The sequence below is a fragment of the Balearica regulorum genome, chromosome 4, assembly GCF_011004875.1.
Source record: "Balearica regulorum gibbericeps isolate bBalReg1 chromosome 4, bBalReg1.pri, whole genome shotgun sequence".
Classification (NCBI taxonomy): Eukaryota; Metazoa; Chordata; class Aves; order Gruiformes; family Gruidae; genus Balearica; species Balearica regulorum.
Genome location: NC_046187.1, coordinates 47,760,029 through 47,773,900, shown reverse-complemented (window position 1 = coordinate 47,773,900; position 13,872 = coordinate 47,760,029). Strand labels below are relative to the sequence as shown.

At 40.1% G+C, this 13,872-nt stretch overlaps 1 protein-coding gene and 1 long non-coding RNA gene across 6 annotated transcripts in view; both read left to right on the top strand.

The window, feature by feature from the left end:
• FAT1 (FAT atypical cadherin 1) overlaps positions 1–2,234 on the top strand; it is a 113,076-nt gene extending 110,842 nt beyond the window's left edge. For all 5 annotated transcript variants that reach the window (XM_075751987.1, XM_075751986.1, XM_075751988.1 and 2 more), the window contains one exon: positions 763–2,234. In XM_075751987.1, coding sequence (XP_075608102.1) covers positions 763–1,388 — 626 coding nt within the window. In that variant the 3' untranslated portion in view covers positions 1,389–2,234. The remainder of the gene's footprint in view (positions 1–762) is intronic.
• LOC142601751 (uncharacterized) overlaps positions 1–13,872 on the top strand; it is a 1,264,755-nt gene that overhangs the window by 966,222 nt on the left and 284,661 nt on the right. The gene's annotated exons all lie outside the window — the stretch shown is intronic.

The window sequence follows — 13,872 nt, the reverse complement described above, 5'->3', positions numbered from 1 at the left end:
TGAGAAAAACAATTTATTTTTTTTTAAATGAGATTAGGCTTACATCTAGTTTCCAGCAGACCAATACAAACTTAAGGGGAGTTTGCAAGAGAGGATCAAGTTCGGTCATTTATGCATGATTAAGCTTGATTGTTCTTGTTTTGTTCTTGTATTTGAATGTGGAATGTTTTTACTAATAATCAAAAATTTTAGCAGATGTGTGGAAGTTACTGTAGAGCTAACAGCATTTTGTGAAATGAACTTTACAATTCAGTTAAGGGGCAAAGGTGCTTTAAATGGTCTGGATACTTTACTAAATAGAAATTACTTTTATGTAAGAAAAGCATGGTTTATATATGCTAAACATATTCATAAGAAAACCAGGCAGCTGTAATCACCTTAACTGTAATTACTCAACAACAATTGATTAAGAATTTAGCTGCACCAGGGAGGCTGGTGGTTCTTTGCTATCCAGTGAACAATTCTATGCCATTATGTATTGTGACAGCATATTCCATAGGTGACCTACAGCTCTTCCCACGTTAGGTGAGATGTCTGAGAAAGTGTACAAGTTCAAGTGTGAATGATGCAATATCTAATGCATGGCATAATGTAAAGTTGTGTCGTGTTGAATGTCTTTTGTGGAACTGGGGCAAACTGCTCTCTAACTAGTGTCCTAATCACAGCGATTGCATTGTCTTAACATATGTGTTGACTTTTCAGTTCAGATTGACTTGAAGACAAGATACTAATAGTACTATTTTTTTTTAATTAACTTTTCAGGTTATCACTGGGATACATCAGACTGGATGCCAAGCGTTCAGTTGCCAGGTATCCAAGAGTATCCAAATTATGAAGTGGTTGAGGAGTCAGCTCCCCTCTACACAGATCCAAACGCCATCGATACAGACTATTACCCTGGCGGTTATGACATAGAAAGTGATTTTCCACCTCCACCTGATGACTTCCCTGCACCTGATGAGCTTCCACCATTACCACCAGAATACAGCGACCAGTTTGAGTCAATACAGCCACCCAGAGACATGCCGGCCATAGGTAGCTTGGGTTCATCTACAAGAAGCAGGCAGAGATTTAACCTTAATCAGTACCTTCCGCATCACTATCCTGCAGACATGTCAGAACCTCAGACCACAACCAGTGGTGTCAACGGCAGTTACAGAGAACCTTATGCTCCTTATGCGTTAGGGTACAATAGAGACTTTGAAGCACCCGCTGTAGACAACATGTCCATGTCTGTGTACGCTTCCACAGCTTCATGCTCTGATGTGTCAGCATGCTGTGAAATGGAGTCTGAAGTCATGATGAGTGACTATGAGAGTGGAGATGATGGTCATTTTGCAGATGTGAAAATTCCTCCACTTGATTCCCAGCAACACACAGAAGTCTGACACACTCAACAAAAGTGCCTGGACTCAAACAAACTTTGTCACTTCTAGAACAACTTTCAAGAGCTTTTTTATTTTTTTCTTTTTCCCAGCCACAGCAAATGCTTTTGTTTCAGTGAGCTAAACTGGCATGGCAGCATTGGATCATGCAGTTCATTTTACTAAATCAGCCTATTTCCATTTCCTGACCTACTGTAATTGGACAGTTCCAAGATTTCCATTGTCTCTGCCCTTTCTGAACATCCCTTTTGTACTTACATTGTCTATGTTAAAAAAAAAAATCACATACCACTTTTCCATGTTAGCATGATGCATATATTTATATAGTTCTAATGCAATTAATTTTCTCCTACTTTTTGTAAATTTTATGTACAGTTTTGATTTTAATAGTTTTAACTAGATTTTTGTAGATATTTTGTGAATTTCTTTTCCACTGAAACTGGTGGTGTTAGTGTGCCATTAAAAAACTAGCACCCTGACTTATTATAATCAGGGCATCACTGTATGCATTCCCCTGAAAACTAAGGTTTGACATTTCATTATAAAAAACCCAACGTATTCACACAATTCCAGTTGTACATAGGTTAGGTCTGATATTTTTCTGGGTCAGCTACATGGAAATGTCTTAAATGGGTTGCTGTATTTTAGAACTGTAAACATTTTCTCCCTTCTTGGAAAGTGTGTTGGGGACCCTCTATATACCAGTTTAGAACCAAAACCACCATGACACAGTTTTTATAGTGTCTGTATATTTGTGATCCAATGGTCTTGTAAAGGTTTTTACTGAAAATTACCATTAGCCAGTCTTTCTTACTGACAATAAATTATTAATAAAATACTTTAGCTTTGCTCTGTGTATCTCTATTATATAATATACAATTGACAAAGCATTCAGTGCAGCATTTTTAAGTCTGTAAATGTTTTGTACTGTATTAAGTTAAGTTACTTGCTCCGAGCAACACATTTTCCTCTCCTCAGAAATCAAACCACAGCTATGTTAGAGAAGCTCACTAGATGGCAGTGTGTGTCTACTTCATGGTGTTTTTAAAAGTAATCTGGCCAGTATGAATAAAGATTGATGGGTATCAAACTTCAGTAGCTTTCTCGGTAGTTTGCATTTTTCTTTAAACATACAATATCAGCTATGTAAATTACTGAGTATTTTTTCTGAAGTCCCAAAAATATATAGAGAAAAAACCTCAAGCTCTTTAAAGCAGTTTCTTCCTTTCTTAATCACCTGAATAGTTATTTTAATGAATAGTTGCACTTGCATGCTGAAATCTCTGTGCCAGTTTCTGAGTTGGTGGTAAATACATTGGGGTTTTTAATGCAATTATATTTTATTGTAGTTTCTTGCATTAAGTTCACATTAGAAGCTTATCTTGAAGTCAAGACAGGATACAGTTTGCCTGTATATTATCTAGCAGCTTTTCTAACTAGAAAAGAACAAAGTCCTCTAGCATAAATTCACCCTGAGAGTAAGCTAAAGGAATAAGGTAACTGTCATCTGCCTCTTGCATGAGGGACACTAAGTTAAGAACAGATTTCCTAGCACATTAGTAAATTTTTTATGTAGCCTGGAATCATTTGAGCTCTACTGCCATTTTTTTCCTGTTGTCTCAAAATTCTGTAGCCTGGAAAGGTACAATACCAGATTTTCTCAGACACAAGAGCTAAGCCCAGGTCTTCCAACATCTAACGGAACAGGATTTGTATTTGGAGTGCAATTTATACACAAAATGGAACAACTCCTAGCCTGGCAGCTGTATAATGGAAATAGATGGATTACAGGACAGAGACAGAGCCACACACAGAGAGTCCTCACTGTTAACTTACTGTAGTACAGGTAAGAATGTCATGAAGTATATAAAAAGGCTAAAATCAATGGGTTTAAAACCACGTTCTGTCTGTAAGCTGCAATATGCACCCTGATAATTAAGAGCTTTTTGTACATTGAGCACAGTGTTAGCATTTTCTTAATCACTTTAGAAGAATCTCACGGAACTGTGAGTAAAGGGTATCATGCTCTCTAGAGTAGTAAGGATCGCTGCTTAAGATTGATCTTAAGCTATGGAGATTAAGCTTAGTGGCAGCTCTGCTCAAGATTTCTTAATCTCTGCTTCTCAGTAGGAATTGACCTCAGAAGTCAATAAGGGGAAGACACTACATAGATGTCATCATTTCTCAGTTGATAAGGACTCCCAGTAAAGATGAAAGCCTGGCCTACAAATATATTTAAGTAAGTTACTCATTTGCAGCAGAAAGGTCCAAAAACAGATTTTTAAAATTGATAAGCATGAAGGACAGGAATTCAACACAAGTATACTTTTATTCATAGTACTGTGAAGGCTAATGTAGAACATCATGCTGAAAAGGAACAATGTCTCATTATTCTACAAAGATACTCCCAAGTCAGCTTAAGAAAAGATATTCTAATACTTTCAACTAAGGGGTTTTTTTTTTTCCCACCCTCTTTACAAGAACTGTGCTGCTAGGCAACATGCAACACCCAGGTTATACTTCACAGCAGAAGACAAGAGGGCATCAGAGCAATCACAGAAATAACAGGCAGTTTCAACTACACAACAGCTTTGCAGCTGGTGAGTAAAGCAAGAGCATGTTAAACAACACATGCTCCTTTTGTAGACATACCAGTAGCTCTTATTGCCTAATTCAAGTCTGCTAAGTGTGATTAAACCTGTTTTCCCACACAAAACTTACAACAAAACATGGGACCAAGCTGATGACATTTTTAACCCAATTAAAACACTAATACAGCAGAGTATTGCTGTTTGACTCAATGGTAGTCCAACACATTCAAAAACATTGGCCAGATGATTTATGAGCCAAACATTTAAAAATAAGTAATTTCTGAAGCCCTCATAGTTACTGTTAACATGCTTTACTTAATTCCTCATACAGATTTTTCAAGTGGCTAAAGATAAATACTTCATCTCTCAGCTTTTGAGTAGTTGGCATATCCATATTAAAAGGTCTTAAAGCACTACCCTGAACCACAGAACAGTTGAGTTTAGAAGGCATCTCTTGACTATCATCTCCAAAGGATGGAGACCCTAAAACCTCTCTGGGTAACATATCCAGTGTTCATCCTCTCTCACAGTAAGAGTTTCACATTCAGATGCAGTTTCTTCTGTTTTGATTTGTGCCCAGTGCTTCTTGTCCTGCCATAGGACACCACTGAGAAGAGCCTGGCTCTGTGCCTCTTTACATCTTCACATCAGGTATTTATAAACTAATAAATTCCTCACAGAACCTTCTCTTCTCCAGACTGAACAGTCCCAGCTCTGTCAGCCTCTCCTTGTATGAAAGACGCTCCAGTCCCTTAACCATTGTAGTGGCCCTTTGCTGGACTCACTTCCCTCCCTGTCTTGTAAAGGAGGACGTGCAAGTTACTTCTTCTATTTCAAAAAACTTATGAGCTAATAGAATTTAAAGTTTTATTAAGCAGACTTGAGTCAAACTCATTGCTGTTCTGTCCCATCTACATTTTATTTGGCATGTATGAAATGCCACCATTTTGCCTTGGAGCAGAGGACAAACTGTAGTTCTACCTGATTGATAGTATTGGATATAGAAAAAAAATAACAGACAATCCTGTAAAACTTCTTTCAGTCAGTATTTAACACACACCTAGTCTGAGAACTCCTGGATAGAGGTATACATTTAACAGTTGGACTTGATGATCTTAAAGGTCTTTTCCAACCAAAACAATTCTACAATTCTATACACTTACAAGAAGGAACACAGTCAGAGTGCATCAAGTTTTGGCCTCTCAGGCTGTATTTTGGCATACAATACACTTCAGATTGTTTGTCCTCCGTTCCCTGCTCTGCCCGTTGCCTTCTGGCCCAAGCAACCAAGTCTAAGGAGAGTTCCTGTACTGCCCAAGAGATACAAATCTGAATAGGTGCAGTTCACCAAAGTGCCTAGGATGACTCCTGACTTTGTATTCACAAGCTCTGCCCAGGTCACAGCTCTGCACACTGAACCGCAGCTAACTGCCAGCCAAGGTACCCGAAGCCTCCACGGAAGGAGCCTGTGCACTTCACAGCAAAGCTCTGCATACACTCCAAGCACAAAAGTCAGACAGCCAAGAGGCGGCTGCCTCAGTTCTTTTCATAGCTCTTGCCAATTTTTAGTGTTAAATGGCTTTCAAGCCCACACAAGCCTTTGTAAAAATATTCAAAAGATGAAGTCCCCATTAAACCAAGCACACTGAAGCAGATGTAATTTTTGGCAGCATTACTCATTCTTCCACCACTGGGGTGGGGGAAAGAATCAGAGCAGCACAGCACAATATCCAGTACAGCTGCAAAGCAGGTAAGTGAGCTCTTCGCTTTGATCTTAGAGACAAAAGCTTCAGAGGAAACTTAGAATTATTTTGCCCTCATGTAAGGTAAATAAATTTCTGGACTTGCTGATAATCAAGAGCTTACTGATAACCAATGCCCAACATCCATTGCTAAATCTGATCCACAGAAGCATTCCAATCATAACACAAATTTAATAAAACTTTACACAAAAAAAGTTGGGCATTTGCAGCAGTCACCCAGGAGTCAAGGCTATAAGTAACAACATGTCATTATGACTATTATAACAAGAGCAGTTTCATTTAAAAAGATTTACCAAAGTAAGCCGTATGCCTTTCTAAACTTTTTGCTGCAGATAATCATTTCTCAGTTTCTTATATGTTTGGAGTAGAAACCTTCAGTGTGAGAAAAAGCACTGAGAAGCCCAATTAATGATAGTATGACTCATTCACATAATCCCCAGGGTACCAGTTGGAAAACATGCTAAGGAGGATGAATTGCTTTCAGAGCTTGCATTTAACTTTGAAGAAATATAAAAGGGAAAGATTGTGCTGCTGCATCAAAAAGTGTCCATTTTCTAATTTCATATATTTTTAAAGAGAACTTGAAGCTGACTAATTTATAGCATAAGAGTTCAAATGCCTCCCATTTAAACAATTAATATCTTGCAATGGCCATACAGATAATAGGAACTTCTGCCTTGAGCTTCACCAGGGGGCAGAGGAAGACCTCAACTCAGAGAGAAAAGGTAAAAATATGATTATCCTAATAATTGGAGCTTGATTGTATGTATTGAGCTGCTTTGTTTCAAAGCTAAGCACTGTTCTGTCCCACTGAAATTTCACAGAACTCCCCTCCACTCACTGTAGCTGTTCAGAAACACCTCGAAAGCAGGAGAACACTGACTTTGCATGAGATAGATAGATTAGAGACTTAAAGTGTTTAAACCCACATCCTTCACTCATTACCCACCTTGAGAGCTCCTGCTGAGGAAGCCAGAAATAAATCTCACCTGGGCAACCAGAAAAGATAAAGGCAAAAGATGCACCTTGTCTCCCAAGAAAACAAAAGCAACAAAACAACAGTGACAAAAAAACAACAAAAACCCTCCACACACTCACAACCCACAACAAAAACAACTTATCAGCTCAGACCCAAGTACACACAGAAGCAAAGCATGAGGAATTTTGAAAATCTGAGGAAGACTGCTACTGAAAGTAGAGAGCAACTGAGGCAGAGAGAGGTTTAGCTTTAAGTTCAAGTCAGTCTGTTCTACCAACAAAGTCTTCTAGCAGGCTATGTCTCAGGTATTTTAGACACTTAAATTTGTAGTCTAGAGGCTTCCTCTGATTTAGCTGGGCTAATTCTTGCTCAGTGTGCAAGCTTTTGAGAGCTAGATGCGAAGCTGTGTTCCTCAAGTTAAAGTCCCATCTTACTTTGGGGATAGCAAACCTCTCTGGGCTGCCCTTGATAGTTTTCCTGAGAAGGAAAATAATTTCATCTTAACAGGGCTACTAGAATCCTTACGTATCACCGTGCTGCTGCCATGACTTTCCTATCAGCCACCCTAAAAATACCACAATCAGTATTTTAACATTATAAGGAAGTGAGGCAGACTCATGATTAAGCCTCCTGGGTCTCATGGGGACAGCAGTTCATTTCCCCTCCACTTCCTCAGTTCTAGTTGAGGTTAATAAATCCTGGTGCCAAAAGCCTGCTAAACACTCTGCAGCCACTTTGCAGATCAGCAGAAGTTCCTCCCCTCTTAACCCCACAGCATAAGCACGCAGGAGGGCGGGCTGAATTTATATTCCCAGAAGGCAATGGTATTCACACTTACTGTTAAAAAAAAAAAGTGGAGAAGAGCCTCACATTAAGGGGCTGACAGTTCAGACTGTACCTGGATTCAGGTATCACTGAGTCACCCCTCAAACAAGGAAAATGTACCAGTTACTCTGTACTTTAAATGCCAGAGAATATTTCTCTATATCTGGAGTGAAGCATGTTATTTTAAGTAGCCCTGATCTTTAGGGGGTTTTCTCCCTTTTGGCTATAACTAATCAATTTCCCCTATATTCATATTCGATTTAACCACTCTGCTAGAAACTTGTTAAATCAATCCATTTTAGGTCCCTATACAGAAAAGAATGGCCTTCAGTTAAAAAACTCACAAGTGTCCAACTTGGCTGGTCTCTCACAACAGGCTTAGAGTCTTAAGAAAAGCTTGTAACAAACAAGTTTTATCTCTCTCTCTATAAAGAGAGTCGGTACAAAAGGATGCTGTAAGTATGGAGGGGATATCGAGCAGTTCAGTCCATGCCTGTGGACTAGGGTACAAGGTTGAAAACACCTCATTTCTATACCCTGCTTAAGAAGGCTTTGCCATTAAGAATAGCTAAACACATCAACATCCATTAATGGCCAAACACCTACAGATTCTCAAAGATGAGAAAATTTTAATCCCTTGCCAATAAAAACCCAAAAAACCCAACATGGTCTTTGCCTCTATCACTCTGGGACACAAGAACGATCATGCTCCACTCTTTATAGGGAAGTTCTGTCTTGCTTCCCATTAAATAAAGAAAAAGCCTTTTACTTTACTGAATCAAATCAAGTCTATTTATGTATAAACAGAGGCAAAATGAGATTCCTGGTGACTGAGATGAATGAGGTTTCTGGCACTGAGGAAGCATGAAGAAAAACAGAGATCATCTTGACAAAATCTGACCCTAATCACTTCAAGAAGGAATCCTCTGGTGAACGGAGCGTTTCAGAGTAATTCACAATATCTTCATTGCTCCATGTTTCCAACATATCATTCGTTTACTACAAGGTTATCTGTATAGTACCTTACCTCAAGATCGGTAGGGTACCTATGCTCTCCATGATTCCCATTTGTGTTGGTATTTCATGAACACCCTCATGATGTGCAACATCTTTCAGCCTCGTCCCAGTCAGTGACTCCTCCACAGCATAAACCATCCCATGAGCCCCTAAGAGTAAAAGCATCTCTTGAACTTGTGCTTTGTGATACACAGCACCCAATGAGTAATAATACTGTTGAAGACAGTCTTTAACAAAAGAAAGTTTAATTTTAAAACTTTGTAGGAGCATCCAAAGCCAAAACTTCTTACTACCTTGATCAAAAACATCCAAACACCACGAAAGCGAGCAAGCTTTTTAAAGAGTGCCAAGAGGCAGCTAAAAGGCAATTCTTATCATGGAGCACAGATTTTCCAAAGATGTCATATTAGCAAGCTTGTACCATTAATCTCAACGAGACTTGAAAGACAAAAAGGAGACTGGCATGGTACAACAGTACAGCAAGGAAGGCTATGAACTCCAGGAGGCTGAAGTTGTACAAGAGTGAGGAAAATAAGAAGGAACAAACTCTGGCAAGTACAGTGCAGAGTAAGATTATCCAGAAGTGTTTCAGGAAGAATTTTCAGATATCAAAAATTAAAGTTTATTTTAAAACACATGAAAAGCAGAGGGTTCTATAAGTACAAAACTGGTGGAAAATCAAGGCGTAACAAGAACCTTGGAGAATGCAAGACTAGCATGTGTTTTCCCCACTGCATCTATGTACATTGTGGGAAAAGTCAAAATGTTTCACTGCTTTCCAATGTCTTACCATGAAAATCACACAATAAAATTATATTAATGAATGAGAATAAACAGTATCAAAGACAACGTGGCACTGACTCAACACTTCTAAAGCACGTAAGGATCAGACGCCCATGCTATCCGGGGCACAGCCAAAACTGCCTCAGGACCACGAGGCTGGCCACTGACAAAGACAGGATACCGAGCAAGATGAACCAAGTAACCGGTTCCCACGTATGCAGCATTTAAGAAAAAATACAAATACTAATAGCGGAAGCAGCAAAGAGGTAAATTGAAATTGTCGAACTGGGCAATCTGGTCTGCTGCTTGTAAAATGAAAACTGAACCAAATCACAGAGCGCTGGTCTGGGCATTTGCAGATTCTCTGTACAATCCTTTCATGTTTTCTTTGTTCCTACATATAAGAGACAACAGAGCACCTGCCAACATGGTCAGTATCAAAAATGTTCATCCAAACAGCTCGGTCTTATCTAGTCTAAAAGCAAATCTCACACGGGCACTGTGACGTTAGGAGTGTAGTCAGTATCAGGGGACAAAAGCTGCACATTTCTGCTTTCATTCAGATAGTCATGGTACAGGAACACAAATTCAGGTTCAGGTAAAAATATTAGAATTACTGCCCAAAGATAACCAGATGTTCCCAAAAGACAGATCTATGCAGCAGCCAGGTCTGACCTCGAAAGTGAAAAATGGAAAAAATCTGCTTTACGTAAAGCAGAGTTTTTAGCCAAGGTTTCCCCACAAAAAGCACAACTGTTTTACCAGTTTGGAGCACTGAATAAAGGTGCAGAGTTGTACTAGTGCCTTCTCCCAGTTTTTGTTAATTATTTCAGTTCTGTTCCTTCATCATTTTGTTTAATAAAAGAAACAAGATCATTTCCTTTCAAGATGAACTAACTTGACCCAAGAGTGGTTTGGGGTTGGGTTCTTTCATGTTCATTTTAGCAAGATACAGGAGCTTTCATGCAGCTGTGCTGAATGAAGTTTTCAGTTTGGTGTCTGAACTAGGGAGAAGTTATTTTTATTGCCCTGTTTCTGAAATTGCTTTTCATCTCTGTTACTATATGGCAATACTGTCAGCCATGTCCTACAACAAAGTTCCTTCTACACTTTTCTAAGGCAACACAGCACTGAAGAAATGTAATTTCTTCCACTAGAAACAAAGCTTTGCAGAAATCGCTGCTACAAACACGCATGCATAGTTTTGTCAATATGTTAATTTGGAGTTTCAAATATTAAACTATAAAGTCACAGGCAAAGTACTAGTTGTAATTTAAAACCTCTGTTACTACTTCCAGTGTTAGCTCTAATCATTCCTTCTTCTATCCCTCCTTCAACTAACTTTAAACATAAAACATTACAAAGGCCAATAAAACAGGTAAAGATGATATCAAACTCTACAGCCTGAAGTTAGTAATGCAGCATCTCAAAGTATATAAGACTATAAGAAAGCATAAAATAAAACTGAATTATGGTTGTTTTCCCTTTCAGGGAATGTCATAGATTAAAGGAAGAGTTTGCTCCCTCCTAATATTCCTCCTAAGCACTTTGATTACTATATAATAGAAATGAATCCAAACTCAGTGAAGTGTCTTTTCATTAGGATTTACAAAGCTAAACATATCTTCCATTCAACTAATAATAAACAACTACTATGTTAGATACACTTAGGACTTGACAAGATTTTCTCCCCCAATATTTTTACATTTCACTTCCACGTTCATTCAAAGGAATGATGTGACAAATCCAGATCAGCACCCAACAGCATCACAGGGCAACTCGACAGTACTGACGCCACAGGTTTGGGAAACGCTGGCAACCATAGCACAGGCACTCACGCCCAAAGACCTTTCAAATTCCAGTTCTTTCATGACCCATTGCTGGTGCTTCCCCCTGAAAATTCCAGAAGCATCTCATACAGCTCAAAACACACAGGTACATTCATGGTGTGTGGAGAAATATTTATTACACTTGGCAAGATGGAACATTTCTTCAACATCATCGTCCTTTGATAAGCCAGACCTCACCACTACAAAGTGCCCCTCCTTCAAAGTACACTGCTGGACCAGTAAAACTACCAACAAAAACCAACAGGAATCTTTGAGATTTTTCAAGGGTTCAGTTCTAGTTGTGACCACGCATGCTCCTGGAGGGGCCAGAGCCCCAAAACAGCACTCACCCCTGGCCAGCCACTGCCTTCCCAACCATTTCTCTTTACGAGACTGGGTAATACCCTTGCTCACCCTCCCTCTAAAAGTCTGGTTCTGTCTCTTTTAGGTGCTTCACTTCCCTAACTCTACCTCTATGCTCTTTTCTGGAGTACATCCCAGCAGGAGTTCGGCATGCTGAGGACAAGCGGGTGGTCTGGCATTGCAGCCAGATGGACTTCTGAGATTCCCTTTGTCATTATTTCTTTCCTTCCTTCTGCTGTTCACCCAGACCGATGCTGCTGCCCCTATGGCAGCTGTAGCCCTGGCAGGTAGCAGGCAGAGCTATCTCCCAGACTTCACGCTTCCTTCCCCTGCCGAACAGCTCGGGAGCCTCTTCAACCAGTGCTGCTCACATGGAAACCCTGAATGCAAAAGCCCTTCTTGCCATCACAAGGGGCCGCTGTTAACTGTTAGTATCAAGACAGGAGAGTTTGGAAAGCACTGCATGCGTCAACATCAACCAAAATTCATGAGATCAGAGCAAAGAAATTGACTGTTCAGAAATGCAGTAGCAGCTCCTGAGCTATAAGACATACAGGTTTCTTCCAGGTGAGAGATGCTTTTTTTTTTTTTTTGGCAGGGGGGGAAGACAGGATTTGGATTACTGCTACTGTTATCAGGGAACAAGAATCTGTGTACCACTACGATGCCGTTTATTAAGAACCCACAGAATTACAAGTAACACTCAAATTGACCTTTAGATAGTGCAGATGGCATGCCAGCCTGAATTAGTGAAACTGGGTATTATACAGCAAGATTGTCATGGCTGCCTGGTATACAAGTTAGCAAGGAAAACTCTTCCGTGGGGAAAACAAACACATAAAGACTTACAACAAAAGTAATGTGGCTGAGAGCCGGAGTCATAGCCAAAACACAGGATCTGACACTGAATGACACTGGACAGACGAAAGACACCCAAGGGACCACTGTGTTTCAGATCTTAGGATGACATCAGACTGCACAGCTGAGAGCTCATCACCCCACTGCATATACCTGATCTGACACACCTAGAGCAATGCTACCTTAATGATTATTTATATTTCCCAAGCAGCATGACAGTAAGGGAACTGCAGTCTGAAGCTGATTTGTAAATATTCTCTGAAGCATCTAAAAAGGATTTATTCCCAGCTAGAATTAAAGTATAAATGGATTTTAAAATGACTGCAATTTCTCCTTCAACTTGTGACCACACCACCAGACTGATTCCTTGGGCTTAAAATATTAGTTCAAAGATGTCTCTACTCTCCGTTTTTGGTCTACATGTCTGGTTGTGCTCAGTGTTGCTTGGGAAGGAGAATTACCCAACGCACTACTCACGAGGGCTAGAATTACAGAACATTGCTCTGAGCTTCAGTGTATGCTGCTGTTCACTACCAATAACATGCTGGTGTTGCTGCAGAGAGGGGTCCCTCCTCCCATTTTAGAGACTCAGGCATCGGTACGGATGAAACTGTGACCACCTTACTCCTCTGAGGTAAAAAGGATTTAAACAAGAAAGCAAATTAATAAAGACTTGTCATAAAATTGCCACACAGACTGCTGACTGCTGCACAAGCTGACTGGAGGTGGGCATTAGAAAGAACAGTAGCCAGTCCAGATTCTGCTTCATTAAACAATATTGAAAAACATTAGAACATATAAGACTAATAGAAGCAAGTCACAGTGAGACCTGGACTGATATCCATCTGCTCCTCTCTCTGTATTTTTTAATTCAGTTTTCAGAAAAGGAGGTATTTTACCCCTTGGTCAGTCTGGCCTCTTGTGCTGCCATGTAGCTGCTGGCTTACCTCCCTCAGGTGGGCTCCCAGAGCAGCTCAGCTCCTTGCAGGATTCCCACTTCCCACACAACTCCAGCAGGACAAGAAGTCCTTTTGCAGCTCACCTCTGCCGGAGGAGTTACCCCCAGCAAACCTTCTCCCCACTGCCTGTTCCAGATGAAGGCTGCCAGCCTTCCCCACACCTGTATCTCACCCAACCCTCAGGTGCAGCCCAGGCACCGAGGACCCCCACTGTTATTAACCCCTTCATACCAACATGCAGTGTTTCATGCAAAGCTTCATAGAAGTAATTTTTCAGAAGGGATCCAAAGAAAGTCTACATGACAACGTGGATGGGGGCATGGGGAGAAGGCAAACAGGATTGCAGGCTTTTGTGGCTTCAGTTACAAAGGTTTGGAAGGGGAGAAGGAACAAGCCTTTTACCATTAGGATTGTTCACATGCAGCTCAGAAGCATCTGTAAGCTGAAAGTGTAGTCCTCTGCTTTACTAGTCATCTAAATAGAAGTTGATGTCAGACTGGGACAGATTAATTCCCTTACA